This window comes from Erythrolamprus reginae, chromosome 2, assembly GCF_031021105.1.
Source record: "Erythrolamprus reginae isolate rEryReg1 chromosome 2, rEryReg1.hap1, whole genome shotgun sequence".
Classification (NCBI taxonomy): Eukaryota; Metazoa; Chordata; class Lepidosauria; order Squamata; family Dipsadidae; genus Erythrolamprus; species Erythrolamprus reginae.
This window is the reverse complement of record NC_091951.1, coordinates 19,292,668-19,312,531: the sequence shown is the minus strand read 5'-3', so window position 1 is coordinate 19,312,531 and position 19,864 is coordinate 19,292,668. Positions and strand designations below refer to the sequence as shown.

General features: G+C 41.0%; 2 protein-coding genes and 1 non-coding gene across 3 annotated transcripts; 2 read left to right on the top strand and 1 right to left on the bottom strand.

Annotated features, from left to right (window-relative positions):
• Nucleotides 1–4,168: 4,168 nt before the first annotated feature.
• Nucleotides 4,169–5,351, top strand: LOC139163204 (vomeronasal type-2 receptor 26-like). Its single transcript, XM_070744164.1, has 2 exons — nucleotides 4,169–4,306; nucleotides 4,551–5,351. Exons 1-2 carry the CDS (start codon nucleotides 4,169–4,171, stop codon nucleotides 5,349–5,351), a joined length of 939 nt encoding a protein of 312 aa, XP_070600265.1.
• Nucleotides 5,352–8,885: 3,534 nt separating this feature from the next.
• On the top strand, nucleotides 8,886–16,543 carry LOC139163203 (vomeronasal type-2 receptor 26-like). Its single transcript, XM_070744163.1, has 3 exons — nucleotides 8,886–9,122; nucleotides 11,113–11,239; nucleotides 15,639–16,543. Exons 1-3 carry the CDS (start codon nucleotides 8,886–8,888, stop codon nucleotides 16,541–16,543), a joined length of 1,269 nt encoding a protein of 422 aa, XP_070600264.1.
• A 2,109-nt stretch (nucleotides 16,544–18,652) lies between these two features.
• LOC139163286 (U6atac minor spliceosomal RNA) lies at nucleotides 18,653–18,777 on the bottom strand. Its single transcript, XR_011558450.1, has one exon. It is a non-coding gene; the product is annotated as a U6atac minor spliceosomal RNA (small nuclear RNA).
• Nucleotides 18,778–19,864: the final 1,087 nt, after the last annotated feature.

Genomic DNA, 19,864 nt, shown 5'->3' with positions numbered 1-19,864 from the left:
CCAATCTTGCTATTACAACACTTGGGAGGAATTTTACATTTGGGTTGATGATAGGAGGATAGGATGTATATTAAGGTGTTAAACTTTAGAACTTCAAAACAAAGTTAAAATTAGATCTAGAATAGATTATGATGTTAAGTATCACATTATCGTTGACGGTTATCTTTTTTACATTTAAAAATGGAAAACAACCGCTGTTGTTATAGGCCGTGAAAACATACAAGGAATGAACTGTCCTGAGCTACAGTTTGGGAGGGGGAGGGTTAGGGTTATGTGATGTGATGTGTCATCTTGTATTATAAGACATAAATGCATTTGAAGATGTAAATTCCTGATGTCTTTTTTAATGTGTATATATTCAATAAAATTTATTTTTTTTAAAAAGAAAGGTGAAAGAGGGGAAGAAGAAGTGGAGGGAAGTAGGAGGGGAGAGTGTAGGAATAATAAGGTAGATGGGGGAGAAGGAGATAGAAGGAGGCGAGTGTAATGGAATGAATGAAAACAGTCTGATGAACAGGATAAAAATAGGTGTGAAACAGGATATTGACTTTTGATTGAATAAAACATACAAATATGTATCTAATTGACATTTGAAGGTATATGTGTTGACATAAAAATGGAAATTGTGGAGAAAAAATATTTAAAAAATTAAAAAGACAAGTGGGGGTCTTCTCCCAAGTAATCTGGTAGATCTCTTTTGCTGTTATCTGTTCTCTGCCCTGTGTGCTCTTGGGTTTAGCAGAGAAAGCAGTTCCTCCTCCTTTTCCTTAATCATCTGCAAGCTTTCACCAGCTGAAGCGTCCTCTAAAACTCTTTTGGCCAGCTGTTTAGAGCCATTAATTAACCAGTTCCTGACATGGCAGGAATGAGCTCATCCTCCCTTGAGCTGACCTCTAAGGAAGAATCTGGGGAGTTGTCTAAGGGAGACATCACACAGCCAGCTGTCTGTATAATAATGACATTTTAAAGTATAAAGGTACTTGGTGTCTTACATGAATACTGAAGGGTGAGTGTAAAGGGGAAAAAAACATATTTGTTTTTTTGTTTGTTTGTAAAATTTATATGCCACTCAATTCCACTTGGACGTCAATTTCTATCCACCCCTTAACCTATTCCATATTTACCCAAAGATAGAGTGGATAATTATCAATTTCCAGTCCCTTTGTCTCAAATACCATTCCAAAATTGATATTTCTAGGGGAAATGAGATTTTACTTTTGCATGACCAATTTTAAAATCACATTCAATTTGGGATTAGTATATGGAGATCTAATAGAAAAGGAAATTACAAACAGATCCTATTGTTAACATTAGGCAGGGTCAGTTGCCTTGTACTCAGTGCAAGCAGGCGAAGAGGAGGAGATGCTGGATCTGGGAGGGGTGGAACCAGTTGGGCGGGGAGGGGCAGGGCAGGGCAAGAAGTGGTGCAATCAGCCAGATTTCCAAACTGGGCAAAAAGTTAACAAACGGTTTGGTCAAACCAGTGTGAACCAGATTAATACCATCTCTGATTAATATATGAAGATCTATTATTTATTTATTTATTTATTTATTTATTTATTTATTTATTTTATTTGTCAAACATGTATAGGATAGTAGCAGTTTGTTTTATTTTTTAGTTTTTTAAAAAAAATATTTATTTGACAAACAATTATAGGATGGTAATTTATACAAATAAACATTAGATAGCTAATGATAAAAACATTAGGACAGGGATGGTAGGCACCATGGTGTGCTTATGCATACCCCTTACAAACCTCTTAGAAAGGGGGAGAGGTCAAATGTAGATAATCTAATTTTAAAGGGTTGGAGGTTCGGAGTAGAAACCACAAAGCCAGGTAGAGCATTCCAGGCGTTGATTGCTGAAGTCCTATTTTTTGCAGTCTAGTTTGGAGTGGTTGACATTTAGTTTAAATCTATTATATGCTCGTGTGTTGGAGAATCTAATGGAAAAGTAAATCAAAAACAGGTCCTAGTCTTAACATTGGGCAGGTTTTTTTATTTTTTTATTTTTTATTAAATTTTATTTACATAAATAAATACATAAGGCAATACCAAAGGCAAGACAATTACATAAAATTAAAAACATAATAGAAAGTAGGTGAGTGCACAACAGGTCTGTATATTAATATAAACTATGTACATTCTCTATCGCCAATTTATAGATACCTTAATTATCTAAATTGCTGATAGAATAACAAAAAATAGAAAAAGATGTAAGAGAAAAAAGATGAGTAATAGACTTAATCATTTACTCATAATTTTATCTTCTATATAGATTAGACTTTCACCAGATAGGTTTCTTTTGCATAGTTAGAAATTTACTGTTTGTCGGGTTTAATCTTTTACCAAGCCAGTGATAAAATAGGTTCCAGTAATTATAAAATTAAGATTCCTAATTGCCTCTTAGTTCGAATGTCAGTTTAGCCATTTCTGCGCATTGTGAAATTTTCTCCAGTATTAGTTCTTCCTGTGGTATTTTTTAACATTAGGCAGGGTTCAAGGTTACAGATTTCTCCCTTAGCATCAGGAGACAAGGAGCACTGGAATTAATTGTGACCATTCTAAGATGGTGCCAAACTCTATAGTTCTGGGTGACCTTGCCCAGAAGTTTACGGAGACAAGAGAATACATTGAAGGACAACACCAAATTTCCTGAGTGTCGAACTGTCTTCCTTCAGCATCATTTTCTAGAGATGTCCATAAAACAAGGACCACAACCACTTCAAACCAATGCCCTCTAGGTGTCTATCTATGATTTTAAAGGATACTTTTCTCCAGCTTCTCCTCCGTACATGGAGTCCCAGAAGTAGTTCAGGATCCCCAGAGGAGATGCTGCTTCTTAGAGTAACTATAACAATCCTGGTTCTGTGAGATCCCTCTTCATATTCCTCCAGTGATTGCCTTTGATGTAAACATCAGACTGAAGCAACTTTAAAGGGATCTTGCATCTGAAAAGGATAAATATCTCAGGTCACACTCCATGTTGCACAAATTTTGGGACATTCAGGGATTGTGTTTCTTGAATGTACCTTTCCTTTCTCTGCTTTCCAGGTGAAGTTCTGTTTATCTCTCTCTCAGTCAAGAAAGTCACTCTCATTTCCATCTCGTGACAGTTCTTTGAATACTTTGATTTATCTTTTTCTTCCTTAGAAACAGGAAGGGGATTGAGTCAGCCCCATGAATTATGGACCTCCTCGTTTTGCTTCTGATTCTGGTGATGTCCCAGCCAGTGTCTGGGAAGCTGAGAATGAAGTGCCTGCTGACTTTGGAGGAGCATGAGGGGGAAAACCTACGGAGCTATTACAGGCCAGGAGACCACCTCATTAGTATAATCACTTTTGCCTCAGTAATATCCCATATAATGCTGTCTTTCAACACAGCTCCTTATACTCAATCTCCCTCGTAAGTCATTCTGTGGGATGAAGTTGCATTCTCTCCCTTTACAGTCCTAACACACTTTTCCATTTTCTTTCAGTTGCTCCTATATTAATTTCTTGAATCATTTGTATTTCTCTCTTAGGTTTTATTTTAAGTGACCCAAAGATGGAGGAACCCTACCCCACAAAGTCCAAATTATTTTCCCCTCTCGTACAAACCTGAATTAATCACAACCAGCTTATTGAAAAAATTGTAGTTGCCTCTGCGCAACACATTTTTATAACTATTGATTAATATTTGATTCCTGATCTTAGTAGCAATAGAGAATGATTTCTTTCTGGAATTGTTTTTCTGGACCATTTATAAGATCTCTTTGCTGATGATTGAATAATTAATGATAGAATGATTTTGAATCTTGATCATTGTACAAATTAAAAATGAGCACGATCACAAATAATTATATATTTTAAATATTAAATCTCCATCCTTCCTTCTCAACACTCATAACAATGAAATGGTGATGGGTGACTCTAATTTGCTTCTTGTTTTGAATGGGCTTGTGGAGAGAAAGAGAAATAAATGAAAAGATCATGTTATTGTTAGAGATTATGTTAATGTGAACATTTTTTACAGTAGTTCATCTAATTATCCAGAAACAGTCCTATACTTCATTTTTGCCATTCAACAAGTTAACAAGAATTCTCAGCTTTTGTACAATCTCACACTTGGTTACAACATCCATGACAATTATTTGAACACGCTTGGGACTTCAGATGCCTTGCTGGACATGCTCTCAATTGGAGAAGCCAATGTTCCCAATTACAGCTGTGGCAAGAGGGACAACCTGATAGCTGTTCTTGATGGATCTCCTGATGACATCTCCATTCAAATGTCAACATTAGTAGGCACCTACAAAGTGCCACAGGTTTGTTTATGTGTTTCTCCATCTGGTAAAGTGAGCAGGTTGTTGTTGTTAGATCCCAGATTAGACAAATGCTTATAATAAAACTTGCTAATATTTTGCATTTTGTATTCTTTATCTAGATATGGTTTAAGGGTTAAGAAATATAAACTATTATAATATGTTTTTGAGAACCACACTGTTAAAAGCTTATATTTGGACTTCATCTGATCTAAATATAATACAATATTCTTTATTGTTTCTTCAGATGAGTTTTAGAATTGTTTCAGATGCTCTGAGTGATAAAAGTCAAATTCCTTTTTTCCATCAGCTGCTCCCTCAAAATGGATTCCAATACTCAGGAATGGTATATATCCTCCTCTATTTCAGATGGACTTTGATTGGTCTCTTTTCAACAGACTCAGAGGATGGAGAGAATTTCATGAGAACTTTCACCCCTATGCTTGTCAGAAATGGAATTTGCGTTGTTATCTCAGAACAATTCTCAATGGCTAGAGCTACTGAACATCTGAAAAATGCCATCTCTAGGTGGAGAAAAGTCAATGTCTTTGTTCACTTCATAGAATTATTTTCCCTTATGGATAGTGTTCGCCACATCCATTTAACAATTGAAGGTTTGCCAGGACCCATTGAAGGGAAAGTCTGGATCACCACAACAGTTGAGAAACTGACAATGACAAGGCATACACTTCACAAATATATGCATAGTTTTTGGGTCTTTTCTTTTCAGGAAAGGAAATGGACAGATGATGATGCCTTTCAACCCAATCTTTTTAGTGATTCCAAATTTGAAGACCAGTCTTATCGCTGTTCTTTTTCAAAGCATGTCTTTTCTGTCAAGGGCCGGAGACGATGCACCCAGATAGCACCACTGGACATGCAAGAGAAAAAGAACAGAATTCTGATAAAGAATGACCACCGTGTTTATAGTGTTGTTAAGACTCTGGCCCATGCCTTGAACGTTGCATATTCCTCATTATCTAGGAGGAGAAAAATGGAGAAGAAAGAGAGATTGGGGGCTTTAAGGCTAGAGCCATGGCAGGTATGAGGTCCTGACAAGGATCCATTAAACTTTGTTTCTATTTAGAAAAAAAAAATCAAATGTCTATGTAAGGGAACCATTTCAAATTATTCTTTGAAACACCAACAGCTTTGGCCAAGCTGAGGCCAGATTTAGTTCACATGATTATGTGCCAAAGAGCAGGCACTGCGATGTAGCATACCAATGTAGCATATATGTACGGATTCCAGCTGTACGGATTCAGCTCCAGTGATCTTAGAAGCCGATGTCTTAGAAGAACTTGAACGATTAAAGATAAATAAGGCAATGGGTCCAGATGGCATCCACCCCAGAGTTCTTAAAGAACTCAGATCTGTCATTACTACCCCCCTGACTGATTTGTTTAACCAATCCTTGTTAACAGGAGAAGTTCCTGAGGATTGGAGAATGGCCAGTGTTGTGCCTATTCACAAGAAGGGCAGTAGAGAAGAAGCTGGTAACTACAGGCCAGTTAGCTTGACATCAGTTGTAGTTAAAATGATGGAGACTCTACTCAAAAAGAGGATAAATCAGCACCTAAAAAACAATAACTTATTGGACCCAAATCAGCATGGCTTTACTGAAGGCAAATCATGTCAGACTAATCTCATTGATTTCTTTGACTATGTCACAAAGGTGTTGGATGAAGGTGGTGCCGTGGATATTGCCTACCTGGACTTCAGCAAAGCCTTTGATATGGTTCCACATAAAGAGCTGATAGATAAATTAGTGAAGATTGGACTTAATCCCTGGATAGTTCAATGGATTTGCAGCTGGCTGAAGCATAGACATCAGAGAGTTATTGTTAATGGCGAGTATTCTGAGCAGAGTCAGGTTACAAGCGGTGTGCCACAAGGGTCTGTTCTGGGTCCTATTCTTTTTAATATGTTTGTGAGTGACATAGGGGAAGGTTTGGTAGGGAAAGTTTGCCTATTTGCCGATGACTCTAAAGTGTGCAATAGGGTTGATATTCCTGGAGGGGTCTGTAATATGGTAAATGATTTAGCTTTACTAGATAAATGGTCAAAGCAATGGAAACTGCAGTTTAATGTTTCCAAATGTAAAATAATGCACTTGGGGAAAAGGAATCCTCAGTCTGAGTATTGTATTGGCAGTTCTGTGTTAGCAAATACTTCAAAAGAAAAGGATTTAGGGGTAATGATTTCTGACAGTCTCAAATGGGTGAACAGTGCAGTCAGGCGGTAGGGAAAGCAAGTAGGATGCTTGGCTGCATAGCTAGAGGTATAACAAGCAGGAAGAGGGAGATTATGATCCCGCTATATAGAATGCTGGTGAGACCACATTTGGAATACTGTGTTCAGTTCTGGAGACCTCACCTACAAAAAGATATTGACAAAATTGAACAGGTCCAAAGACGGGCTACAAGAATGGTGGAAGGTCTTAAGCATAAAACGTATCAGGAAAGACTTAATGAACTCAATCTGTATAGTCTGGAGGACAGAAGGAAAAGGGGGGACATGATCGAAACATTTAAATATATTAAAGGGTTAAATAAGGTTCAGGAGGGAAGTGTTTTTAATAGGAAAGTGAACACAAGAACAAGGGGACACAATCTGAAGTTAGTTGGGGGAAAGATCAAAAGCAACATGAGAAAATATTATTTTACTGAAAGAGTAGTAGATCCTTGGAACAAACTTCCAGCAGACGTGGTAGATAAATCCACAGTAACTGAATTTAAACATGCCTGGGATAAACATATATCCATCCTAAGGTAAAATACAGAAAATAGTATAAGGGCAGACTAGATGGACCATGAGGTCTTTTTCTGCCGTCAGACTTCTATGTTTCTATGTTTCTATGTTAGGATAGGATAATATTATATCTGTACATCTAGCATAAATATGCCTTGTTCACTTTTGATTCCATTATAGCCAGGACAGGACTACACGTAACTCACATAGTTTAGTCTGCACTTCTGGTGAAATCTGCTAAAGGAAATAACTGACCATAAAACGGTTCAACAACATCTCCCTGATAACAAGAATGCATCACTCAATGATGAAAGGCTACGTGGTCAAAGGATGCAATATACATGGCTTGAAGACAAAAGGCATTGCTCATGGTAAACAGAAGATTGGCCGTGATAAAGACAAATGGCTCAAGGAAATTAGCTACATGAAAGGACATTACTTGAAAGGACATTTGCTCAAGGAAATGAGTTGTGAGAAACATTTGCTCAAAGGAAACTATTCAAGGAAATTGGTTACGTGACATATGGTGATAGGAAGGACTTGAAAGTTGTATTAGATGTTTGCATATCAGTTGACATGTACGTGCAATCATTCCCATTTGCATATGCTCCCAATAAAAGGAAACGCACAGCTCAACACTGTGTCACTTCACCCAGAGAGAAATGGGTCCAAGTCTTCTTTCTAGGATTGGCGTTCGTGAGTGACCCGCCTGGCTGGGGGTGCTCTAAATCCCTCTGAAGACATCGTTCCCCTCAGGGATTTTGCAGCACCTCACTGCAACAATTATATATGGATATTAAACACTACTATTATAAAATTATTTAAAATGTATACATTTTAAATATATTCCCATGCTTATGGGTTTGTAATTAGCATGATAGAATTTTATATTCATAAATTTCAGCTAAACCTGTGAATTTAGCCTACCCCTCCTCACTGCAGGGATCAAATTAAAATTTTTCAGACTGATGGCTGCTCAGTCTTTGCATTTAGCAGTGGTGGCGCAGTGGTTACAATTTAAGTATTGCTGTCTAACTCAGTGATTTTCAACCTTTTTTGAGCTTCAGCACATTTTTTACATTTACAAAATCCTGGGGCACACCACCAACCAAAATGACACAAAATGACACTCTAACACAGTACATATTATACATATAGTTGATAATATAGTTTCTAAATGTATTTATACTCACTTAGTGTGAAGCCTGGGCCTGTTTCGATGAACACAAAAGGGATATTCTGGTAGAAAGACACACAACAGTGCTCAGTCTCTCTCTGTTTTTAGTTTTTATCGCACTCAACTTTGAGAAGCTCAGCTAATATGGTTAAAAATGGGAGCAATGTCTGTGGAGAGGGACGGCATACAAATCTTATTATTATTAATGTCAAAATAGCTTTGTTAGCCAGAATGGGGAACTCCTTGGCAAGAGATAACTAAAAACTGTCCAAAGGAAGATCAGCAAATTTTAGCTTTATGAGAGGCGGCCTGCTATTGGTTCATCGCTAGTGGCCGGGATGAATACTAGAAGGTGATTGGTCAGTGAGCGTTCCCTGTGCCTCCACTCTTCCTGTCACTGACAGCTAGAGGGATTGTGAGGGGAATGTTTATGTTCGGATAGAGGCGGCTGGCAGCAGGCTGCATAAATGGCCTTCGCGAGCGGTATGCAGCATGCGGGCCATAGTTTGGGGACCCGTGTTTAATTTCCTCATGGCACATCTGACCATGTCCCATGGCACACTAGCATGCCACGGCACACTGGTTGAAAAACACTGCTTTGTTGGCCAGAATGCAGATAGCTGGAGGGATTGTGAGGGGAATGTTTATGTTCAGATGGAGGCGGCTGGCGGCGGGCCGGATAAATGGCCTCTACAAGCCGTATCCAGCATCCAGGCTGTAGTTTGGGGAGCCATGTTTAATTTCCCCACGACACACCTGACCATGTCTCATGGCACACTAGTGTGCCACAGCACACTGGTTGAAAAACACTGGTCTAACTCAGTGCTCATTGCCAAGAGTTTGATCCTGACCAGTGCAAGGTTTACGCAGCCTTTCATCTTTCCAGGGTTGGTAAAATGGGAGACTAGATTGTTGGGGGTAATAAGCTGAGTCTATAAAATATGTAGAGAGAGCTGTAAAAGCACTGTGAAGTGGTATCTATATAAGTCTAAGTGCTATTGCTATTTAGGCAAATAGTGAAAGGGGGTACTGAACATCTCTTGTACACTGGTTGAGCTTTAAAGTTGCTCCTCCTTTTAGGATGTTTTAAGTTGCTTTCAAAATTCTTGGATGTTTCGATTCTAGTTCCATCCCTTTCTGGAGAAGAATGAATTTTACAATTTTTCCTGGGAGAAAATATACTTGGACCAAAGTGGAAATGTAGCAGCAGATCTGAATATCATAAGTTGGTTACTTTTCCCCAAGAAAGATCCCATCAAAGAGCAAATGGGGAGTCTTGAAAGACAAAAGCTTATTATCAATCAGGATGCTCTTTTACAGCTAAAGGTGCTTAACAAGGTGATTGAAAATACTGAAAACCTTTCCGTCTCTATAGTTGGTGTTAGTGACCCCTAAAAGAGCAGGCTCGGATATTTTTAAAGTGCTTGTATCTGGCCAGAGTTTCACCACTGGGATAGGCCTCCTGCTGAAAGGAAGGTGATCCAAGGTGTTCAGTCAAAATGGAACCACAATGACTTGTCCGATATGAGGTAATGCCTTAAACTAGAAAAATGAAAGATTGAATGTTGCCTTTGGCCCTCATCCCAAAAGTCCTTTTTGACGATTGAAATAATGAGGGTCAGTTCATAATAAATTGCTACTTAGATTTGCTTTCTGTCTTCTAAGCCATCCTAAAAGCCCTTGAATGCAATTGCTTATCTTGATTGTCATTTACATCGAGTCTTCCATTGAAACAAAGAATTCTCCAAATTTAAGTCATAAATAAATATGGGTCTGTCGTTCCATGTCATCTAATTGTAATTCTAATTTTGGGAGAGAGTGGAGGGTAGAGGTTTTTGGAGTGCTATGATTCTTGGGGACTCAAAGAGTTGCACAAAAGTAGCGACTAACAACAAAAGTGTAATTCTTCAATAGAAAGGACCTTGTCTTGAAAACCTAACTGGGTCTCAGAAATATTCTTTTCCCACACAGGGATCAAATTCATGTCCCATGTGCTGCAGCAAAAGAAGCCTTGCATACCCTTTTTAAGCAGGAATTTCCCCCGTGAGGGGGGCGGCAGCTTGTTCCATTGTTTGTTCTGGCAATGATTCATCATCTCTCTCCTCTTGAACCTCGTTGAGCCGGTCTGTAGTTGCTGGAGCTTCTGCGTCTGCTGCCTCTGGGATGTGTTCCTCTGGGCGGGGCAGGATATTGAGAGCGTTGAGAATCAGCAGATTGAGTGCATTGAAAATCTGTTCTTCTGGGTTGGTTACCTCTTTGTTGGTAACTGCGAGTCACTGGAGCTCTAGAAGTAGCTGTTCTGGATTTAAGTCTGGGTTCCATAATGACTTCTTCTTCTGTTAAGATTTGGCAAACTCTGGATGTGGTGCGTTGAGCTAGGGGTATGCTATTGCATTTTGTAATAGCTTCTTTCCAGTCCTTGTTTAGCGACGAGACGATCACCGTGCTCATTTGGAGGTGGTCAAGCTTAATTAATTAAGAGCCATCCTCCTGCTACCATGTCATGGATTGTAAAGTTCAAACGGACTTTTACAATCCGTGACAATGTTGTCATGATTTCACCTCACTATAATTCTTGAAACTAGGCAGTAAGTCCAATAAATACATACATGCATATGTACGTAGGTATGTATGTACATTCATACATACATACATACATACATACATACATAGTCTTATTTCACCAGCGTGGCAGCTGTATTGAAAATGTATCTTAACTGGAACAAGTATTTGGAGTATTTTCAAAGGGGAGTAGCTTTGAAATACTTTATGTTGTTCAGAAGAAACCTTTTCATGATCTATTGCTCAGACGTTTCTTTCGTATGCACAGGTTTTTTAATTTTAATAAACTTAATGAATACAAATTTGTTTTTCTGCTAAGTCTCTGCCTCAATCCAAATGTGTGGACAATTGTCACCCTGGATTTGTAAAACAGGGTCGGAAGGAAGAACCAATCTGCTGCTATGATTGTATTGCTTGTCCAGAGGGGACCATCTCAACACAGGAAGGTGAGTGATACCAGAGGAAAAGGCGATTCAACCCGAACTTCAACTAAATCAAAGTGCATGTTAAAAGTCATATGTGAACTTGACTATTTTATTCTTCATTTCTATTTTGAATATATTCAATTTATTCCATAAATAAGGAATAACTAACAAGGAATAAAATCTTGAAGAATCAGTCAATCAGTCAGTCACTCACTCACTTACTCAATCACTCACTCACTCAATATTTATTAAAACCATAGAGCCACATAACAAAAAGATTTATTTGGGAGGACCAGAGTTTTAGGGCTGAATGAACAAGAAAAAACAAAAGACTCAATATTGAAATTTACAGAAAACCCACATACAGTGATCAGTATTTACATTTTGATTCTCACTACCCACTGAAGCACAGAATAGGAATTATTAGAACAGCACCGGGATTAAAGTTTCCCTACAAGCAAAGAGAGGGAAAAAAACCCTAAGACACATCAAGGAGACCTTCAGAACATGTGGCTATCTGAACTGGCCCTTCATCAAATCCAAAAAAGACCCAGCAGGAGCTCCTCCATAACATGTAAGGAAGAGAGCAACAAAGAAAGCAACATTATCAATCCATAGGTTGCAGAAATATCTGAAGAGCTCTGGACGATTTTCAATCAACACAATATATACACACACTTTAAACCAGTGGTGAAATCCATTTTTTTTTTTTACTACTGCTTCTGTGGGCATGGATGGTGGCCATGGCAAGCGGAAAATATTGCAAATTCTCCATTTCCACCCCAATTTTCCAATTTTCCAAGCTACTCAAAATTTCTGCTACCAGTTCTTCAGGACATGTCAGAATCTGCTGGATTTCACCCATGGATTAAATCCAAAAATATACATCTAAACTTTAAATCAAAAACTACACTAAACCAGAAGAGCTAGTAGTGCACCTTAGACCCAGAAGTGGTCATGTTGGAGGCTTCAGGGTTCCCAAGAAGCTTGTCTACTCCAAGGATAAAATACCCAGACACAAATGACCTAGATGATGGAATATAGGGGGAACTAATCAAATTTGCAGAGGATACAAAGGTGGTGGGGGTAGCCAACACCCTAGAAGATAGGCTCAAAATACAGAAGGACATAGATTAACACTGTGGGCCCAAACTAACAAAATGATGTCCAACATCAAGAAAAGTAAAGTCCTTCATCTAGATTTAAAAAAAACCTAGACAGCATACAGACTGGGAGGAGTATCATTTAGCAGCAGTGATTGTGAAAGATTTGTTTGTTTGTTTGTTTATTTATTAGATTTATATGCCACCCCTCTCGGCTCACAACAGCAATAGAACAATTCATAACAAATCTAATAATTTAAAAACATTTTAAAAACCCCATTATTAATCAGACATACATACAAACATACCATACATAAATTGTATAGGCCCGGGTGCATAGCTAGAGGTATAACAAGCAGGAAGAGGGAGATTATGATCCCGCTATATAGAGTGCTGCTGAGACAACATTTGGAATACTGTGTTCAGTTCTGGAGACTTCACCTACAAAAAGATATTGACAAAATTGAACGGGTCCAAAGACAGGCTACAAGAATGGTGGAAGGTCTTAAGTATGAAACGTATCAGGAAAGACTTAATGAACTCAATCTGTATAGTCTGGAGGACAGAAGGAAAAGGGGGAACATGATTGAAACATTTAAATATGTAAAAGGATTAAATAAGGTCCAGGAGGGAAGTGTTTTTAATAGGAAAGTGAACACAAGAACAAGGGAACACAATCTGAAGTTAGTTGGGGGAAAGATCAAAAGCAACATGAGAAAATATTATTTTGCTGAAAGAGTAGTAGATCCTTGGAACTGTGAGTTCCGCCACCTGCTTACTGGATCCGTGTCCCTCCTGGTTGGTCTCGGCCAGCAGGGAGGTGACACGGAGCTGGGCCCAGGAGATTACCAACGCTTCCTTGGGGAGGGGAGTTTTTCCAACACTCTATAAAGAAGCACTCGTGCGCCCCCTCCTCAAGAAGCCTTCCCTGGACCCAGCCGTACTTAATAACTATCGTCCAGTCTCCAACCTTCCCTTTATGGGGAAGGTTGTTGAGAAGGTGGTGGCACTCCAGCTCCAGCGGTCCTTGGAAGAAGCCGATTATCTAGGTCCCCAGCAGTCGGGTTTCAGGCCCGGTTACAGCACGGAAACCGCTTTGGTCGCGTTGATAGATGATCTCTGGCGGGCCCGGGACAGGGGTTTATCCTCTGTCCTGGTGCTCCTCGACCTCTCAGCGGCTTTCGATACCATCGACCATGGTATCCTTCTGCACTGGCTGGAGGGGTTAGTGGTGGGAGGCACTGTTCTTCAGTGGTTCTCATCCTACCTCTCTGGCCGGCCGCAGTCGGTGTTAGTGGGGGGTCAGAGGTCGGCTCCGAGGTCTCTCCCTTGTGGGGTGCCTCAGGGGTCGGTCCTCTCCCCCCTACTATTCAACATCTACATGAAACCGCTGGGTGAGATCATCCAAGGACATGGGGTGAGGTATCATCAATATGCTGATGATACCCAGCTTTACATCTCCACCCCATGCCCAGTCAACGAAGCGGTGGAAGTGATGTGCCGGTGCCTGGAGGCTGTTGGGGCCTGGATGGGTGTCAACAGACTCAAACTCAACCCGGATAAGACTGAGTGGCTGTGGGTTTTGCCTCCCAAGGACAATCCCACATGTCCGTCCATTACTCTGGGGGGGGGATTATTGACCCCCTCAGAGAGGGTCCGCAAACTGGGCGTCCTCCTCGATCCACAGCTCACATTAGAAAACCATCTCTCAGCTGTGGCGAGGGGGGCGTTTGCCCAGGTTCGCCTGGTGCACCAGTTGCGGCCCTATCTGGACCGGGACTCATTGCTCACAGTCACTCATGCCCTCATCACCTCGAGGTTTGACTACTGTAATGCTCTCTACTTGGGGCTACCTTTGAAAAGTGTTCGGAAACTTCAGATCGTGCAAAATGCAGCTGCGAGAGCAGTCATGGGCTTACCTAGGTATGCCCATGTTTCACCATCACTCCGCAGTCTGCATTGGCTGCCGATCAATTTCCAGTCACAATTCAAAGTGTTGGTTATGACCTTTAAAGCCCTTCATGGCATTGGACCAGAATATCTCCAAGACCGCCTCCTGCCGCACGAATCCCAGCGACCAATTAGGTCCCACAGAGTGGGCCTTCTCCGGGTCCCATCAACTAAACAATGTCGGTTGGCAGGCCCCAGGGGAAGAGCCTTCTCTGTGGCGGCACCGGCTCTCTGGAACCAACTCCCCCCGGAGATTAGAACTGCCCCTACTCTCCTTGCCTTCCGTAAACTCCTTAAAACCCACCTTTGCCATCAGGCATGGGGGAATTGAAACATCTCCCCCTGGGCATTTTTAATTTATACATGGTATGCTTGTGTGTGTGTCTGTTAGTTTATGGGGTTTTTTAAATTTCTAAATATTGTAATTAATTGCATTATTTATGATTTGTTTCACTTGTTGTGAGCCGCCCCGAGTCTTCGGAGAGGGGCGACATACAAATCCAAATAATAAATAAAATAAATAAATAAACAGATGGAAGCTCACCAAGGAGAGATTCAACCAGGAAATAAGGAAGAACTTCCTGATGGTCAGAGCAATGAACTAGTGGAATGGCTTGCCAGCGGAGGTTGTGAAAGGCCCAAATCTGGACATTTTAAAGAGGAGATTGGATTGCTATCTGGCTAGGGAGGTGTAGGATTTCCTGCTTGAGCAGAGAGTTGGACTTGATAAAAAAACAAGTAAATAAATAAATAAATTGAGCAATGTGGTATATATGCAGTACAATGCAGTGAGACATGTGCAGACCTGTACTTTGTAGGAAAAAAACAATCATTTCACAAATGCATGGCACAACATAGAAGAACAAACCTATCGGGACAAGATTCAGCAATCCATCTGCATTTGGACAATAAAGGCCACTCTTTTAAAGACAGTATAGTCAGACCTACAGTACATGCATACAATATACAGGTATGTAGGTCTGTTCCCTAAAACAATGCCACGGTGTGGAACCTCAAAGGACTGCCTTTTTTCTTTCATCTCCTGCCCTATTGAACACCCTGCCCATTGAAACCCAACAGCCCTCCCCCAATCATCTGGAGGTTGTTCTTCCAGGCATTGTGATAAATTGATTTCAACAAAGTAGTCATATGTATTGTGTCTTTTTAAAAATTTAACTGTAATCTGTCTACTGGTTAAAGATGGGCAACCAGAAAAATATATATATCTTTTTATATCTATATCTATACTTCAGTTTACAAATTACTATGGTTTTCTTGTCTTTCACTATCAGCTGTCATCTAAAGAAAGTCTTTCTTGAATGTGAAAGGAGAGACTATAAAAATAATATTACTTACTGTTTTCTCAGATACTGAAAAATGCACCAAGTGCCCAGATGATAAATATCCAACTGATGACAGAATCCAATGTATTCCCAAAAGAATAACCTTCCTGTCCTATAAAGAACATCTGGGCATCATCCTGGTCTCCTTTGCTGTATTCTTGTTTCTAACAACAGGTCTTGTTTTAGTGATATTCCTTAAATACCTAGAAACCCCTATTGTCAAAGCTAACAACCGTGACCTGTCTTACATCCTCCTGGTTTCCCTCTTGCTCTGCTTCCTGTCCTCCTTTTTCTTCATTGGCCAACCAAGGAAAGTCACCTGCCTTCTCCGACAAACAATGTTCAGCATCATCTTTTCAGTAGCTGTGTCTTGTGTGTTAGCCAAAACAATCATGGTAGTGCTGGCCTTCCTGGCCACAAAACCAGGGGACAGAGTGAGGAGATGGTTAGGGAAGAGCTTGGCCAACTCCATCATCCTTTCTGGTTCTGCTGGAAAAATTGTAATTTGTGCAATCTGGCTGGGAGTTTCTCCTCCATTTCCTGACTCTGACATGCATTCCCAGCCTGGAGAGATCATTCTTCAGTGCAATGAAGGCTCTGTTACCATGTTTTATGTTGTTCTGAGCTACATGGGTTTCCTTGCTGCCATTTGCTTCACAGTGGCTTTCCTGGCCAGGAACCTGCCTGGGGAATTCAATGAAGCCAAACTGATCACCTTCAGCATGCTGGTCTTCTGCAGCGTCTGGATCTCCTTCCTGCCCACCTACTTGAGCATCAAAGGGAAATACATGGTGGCTGTGCAGGTTTTCTCCATCTTGGCTTCTGGTGGTGGCCTGCTGGGCTGCATTTTCTTCCCCAAGTGCTACATTATCATCCTGAGACCAGATCTAAATACTAAGGGACATTTAATGATAAAAGTCAGTATCTGATCATGAAATAGTTTCTCAGACTCATAACATTATTTACTTATTGCAGTTATTATTGAGTTTGCCTGCTTGTTTTGACAAGGTTACCGTATTTTTCGGAGTACAAGGTGCATCAGAGGATAAGATGCACCTTGGTTTTGGGGGAGGAAATCAAGGGGGGAAATTCCACCTCATCCTACCAGCATCCTTCGCCTGTTCAGCTTCAGCATATTAGTTCGGTGGTTGTCAGTGTGTGCCAATGCGTGCTTGCTTTGCTCAGGCTTGGCTCCTTGTAGTTGCTAATCAGCTTCAAAAGCACAGCTGACCTTGTGTGGGGGGAAAAGATAACCATCAAAGTGTAAAATAAATAAATAAATTAATACAGTGATACCTTGTCTTACAAACTTAATTGGTTCTGGGATGAGGTTCTTAAGGTGAAAAGTTTGTAAGACGAAACAATATTTCCCATAGGAATCAATGGAAAAGCGATTAATGTGTGCAAGCCCAAAATTCACCCCTTTAGCCAGCCGAAGCACCCATTTTTCCCAGCGAAGGGAGCATCAGTGAAATCGCAGCATCGCAAAAACACCAAAGTCCTCGAAACCCCACCTCCAGACCTCTGTGTTTTTGTGATGCTGTGATTTCACTGAGGCTCCCCTCACTGGAAAACCCCACCTCTGGACTTCCGTTGCCAGCGAAGCGCCCGTTTTTGCACTGCTGGGATTCCCCTGCTGGGATTTCCCTGCAGCATCACAAAAACACAGAAGTCCAGAGGTGGGGTTTCCCATGGAGGGGAGCCTCAGAGGAATCCCAGCAGCACAAAAACAGGTGCTTTGCTGGCAACAGAAGTCCGGAGGTGGGGCATCCCAGTGATGGCAGTGCGTTTGTAAGGTGAAAATAGTTTGTAAGAAGAGGCAAAAAAAATCTTAAATCCCGGGTTTGTATCTCGAAAAGTTTGTATGATTAGGCGTTTGTAAGATGAGGTATCACTGTATTTGAAATTGTCATGAAACTAGGGAAAGACAATATAAGAAATGATATTTCGCCATCATCCACTGGGTATGAAAGAACTGTTATCAAATGGTAGTGAGACCAGGCTGCTGAAAAGCATTTCAAATATGGAATTTTTAATCCCCATATCATTTCTATGTCCACCACATTATGGTTCAATTCTATGTCTCGTTCTAACCAATGCTCATAACCTAGTGGCTTGTTTGGCCTACCCCAATATTTAACTGGCATGCAGGAGCCTTATTTCTCCAAATTTGTGTACTCTAAAAACTGCCTTAAGGGGATGCTCCCATTGCCCTGTGGAATTGGTGGGGCGGGCAGAGGGGGGGGAGTTTGCCCCCCGCTGTAATATCACAACCCATGTGTTGTGACCCCCAGTAAATCAGTTTAATTTCAAATTAATTCATTTTAAGCTCACTCAATTCAAATATAGTAACTTAATAAATTAAACCATTCTGATAATTCATTAAGCACAATCCATTCCCATATACTGCCTTAATAACCTAAATCATTTTCCAAATCACTTTATGTTCAACCAGTTCGCATACAATCGTTTCAATAACTTAGCTCATTTAATTCATTCCTCTTAGGATCAATTCATTCAAGTATACTAGCTTAAATTAAATTAGATCATTTGAATTCATTCATTTTAAGTTCGATCAATTCAAGTCTCTTGACTTAAATCCATTAATTCATTTTAATAATTCAATTCAAGTTCAATCAATTTCACTATACTGACATAATAAATAAATCTTTTTACCAATCAATTTATGCTAAACCCCTTCAAGTATACAGTTTAAATAAATTAAATCATTTTAACATTTATTTTTAGCAATAATTTTATGGCCTACTTATTATGACTGACCATCTAAAATAGCACCAAATAGATGATAGTTTATTCCATACTTCATCAAATAATCTCCCTGATGAAGTAAATAGACTGAAGGGAAATCATGACTTGCCCAGAATTGCCCCAATGAGATGGGCAATACATCAAATGTAAGGTAATATAAACAAACAAAGAATGTTTGTTTTAGATGATTCTTTTTTCTTTTCTTTTTTTTTTCCCCTTTTGGGTGTGGATAAAGATAGGATAAAGATAACAGCATTGCTGATAACAATGATGGACACTGGTTAGATGCCAGGAAGTAAGTGGCAGAGCCTTAACCGTACGCGTGTTGTAAAGACCACAAGGGCCTCTTCCATCCCTACCAAGGGGAGCGCCAATCTCTCCTTTCACTCAACACCATGGCCACTACCTGTCCACTGAACCGGAATGAACTGGAAGCCACCCACCACTCGCGCGGAACAGCGTCCACTTGAGACGCATCAAGTGAAGGGAGGGGGGGAGGGGGCGGCATGCTCGATTCAGGCCTTGCCCCCCCCCGCACAAAAGCAAAGCCAGGCGCGACGTGCCACGCCGGGGACGGTGTGTGTGCGAGAGGCTCGCCATGAGGCACACCCCCCGGCGTCGCCCTGTGTGCGGCCCGCCCGAAAACCTCCGAACTTGACAAACCACGTGGGAGAAGCCTCCTTGCTGCTGCCGCTCCCTCCCTAGCGCTCATCCTGGCCGCCCGGCACCGGAAAGCTCCGAGACCGTCCTCAGCCGGGCCGTCAGACACCAGGATCCAAGCCGGCGAAGTCCCTGCGCGCCCCGCCGCCACTTACACAGGGGGGGGGGAGCCGTCGGCCCCCGCAAGCCGTCCGGCCACCTTCCCCCTCTCCCCCAGCAAAGCAAACCTGAGCTGCCCCTGGCGATCGTTAGCGATCCCAGGGGCTCCGAAAAGTCACCGTCTTCAGCTTCTTCCTAGCTGCATCGCGAAGAAAAGGCTCGCTGGTCCGTTTTGCAGCGAGCTCGTCGGCAAGGGAAGCCAGGGGAGGGCAAGCAAGCCCTGATAAAGGGCACATGCCCCGCCCCTCGGCTTTCCTAGAATGCCCGAGCGGCCACTGATTGCTCAGGGGCGTTCCCACGCTATCGCGGGGAACGCCCCCCAGCTGATGGGGGAGCCGAGTTGGTTCCCGCCATCGGCAATTTTCGTCCAGGCGATATTTCGCCTGGCCTTTCATTTTTATTATGATATAGGACAGAACAGATTGACTGAATAAGCAAATAAACAGACAAATGCTTGAAACAAGTTTACTGGTCAGTGGATGGGATCCTCTTCAGTTCATTTAAAAGGAAAGAAAATCAATTTTTTCCAACTTTGTGAAATCTTTATTTTTTAATCTTTTGTAATAAACAATAAAGAGGTGATTTTAGAGTTGCTTCTGGAAAACTTTATAAATGCTTTGTGAAAGTGATTTAATGAGTATGAAGTTAATTACAAAGAATCT

Coding starts and splice junctions, on each gene's coding strand:
- LOC139163204 (XM_070744164.1), top strand. CDS start 4,169: ATGCTCTCAATTGGAGAAGCCAATGTTCCCAATTACAGCTGTGGCAAG. Junction 4,307..4,550: donor GCACCTACAAAGTGCCACAG/GTTTGTTTATGT, acceptor TTGTTTCTTCAG/ATGAGTTTTAGAATTGTTTC.
- LOC139163203 (XM_070744163.1), top strand. CDS start 8,886: ATGGAGGCGGCTGGCGGCGGGCCGGATAAATGGCCTCTACAAGCCGTA. Junction 9,123..11,112: donor CTTTCATCTTTCCAGGGTTG/GTAAAATGGGAG, acceptor TTTTCTGCTAAG/TCTCTGCCTCAATCCAAATG. Junction 11,240..15,638: donor GACCATCTCAACACAGGAAG/GTGAGTGATACC, acceptor CTGTTTTCTCAG/ATACTGAAAAATGCACCAAG.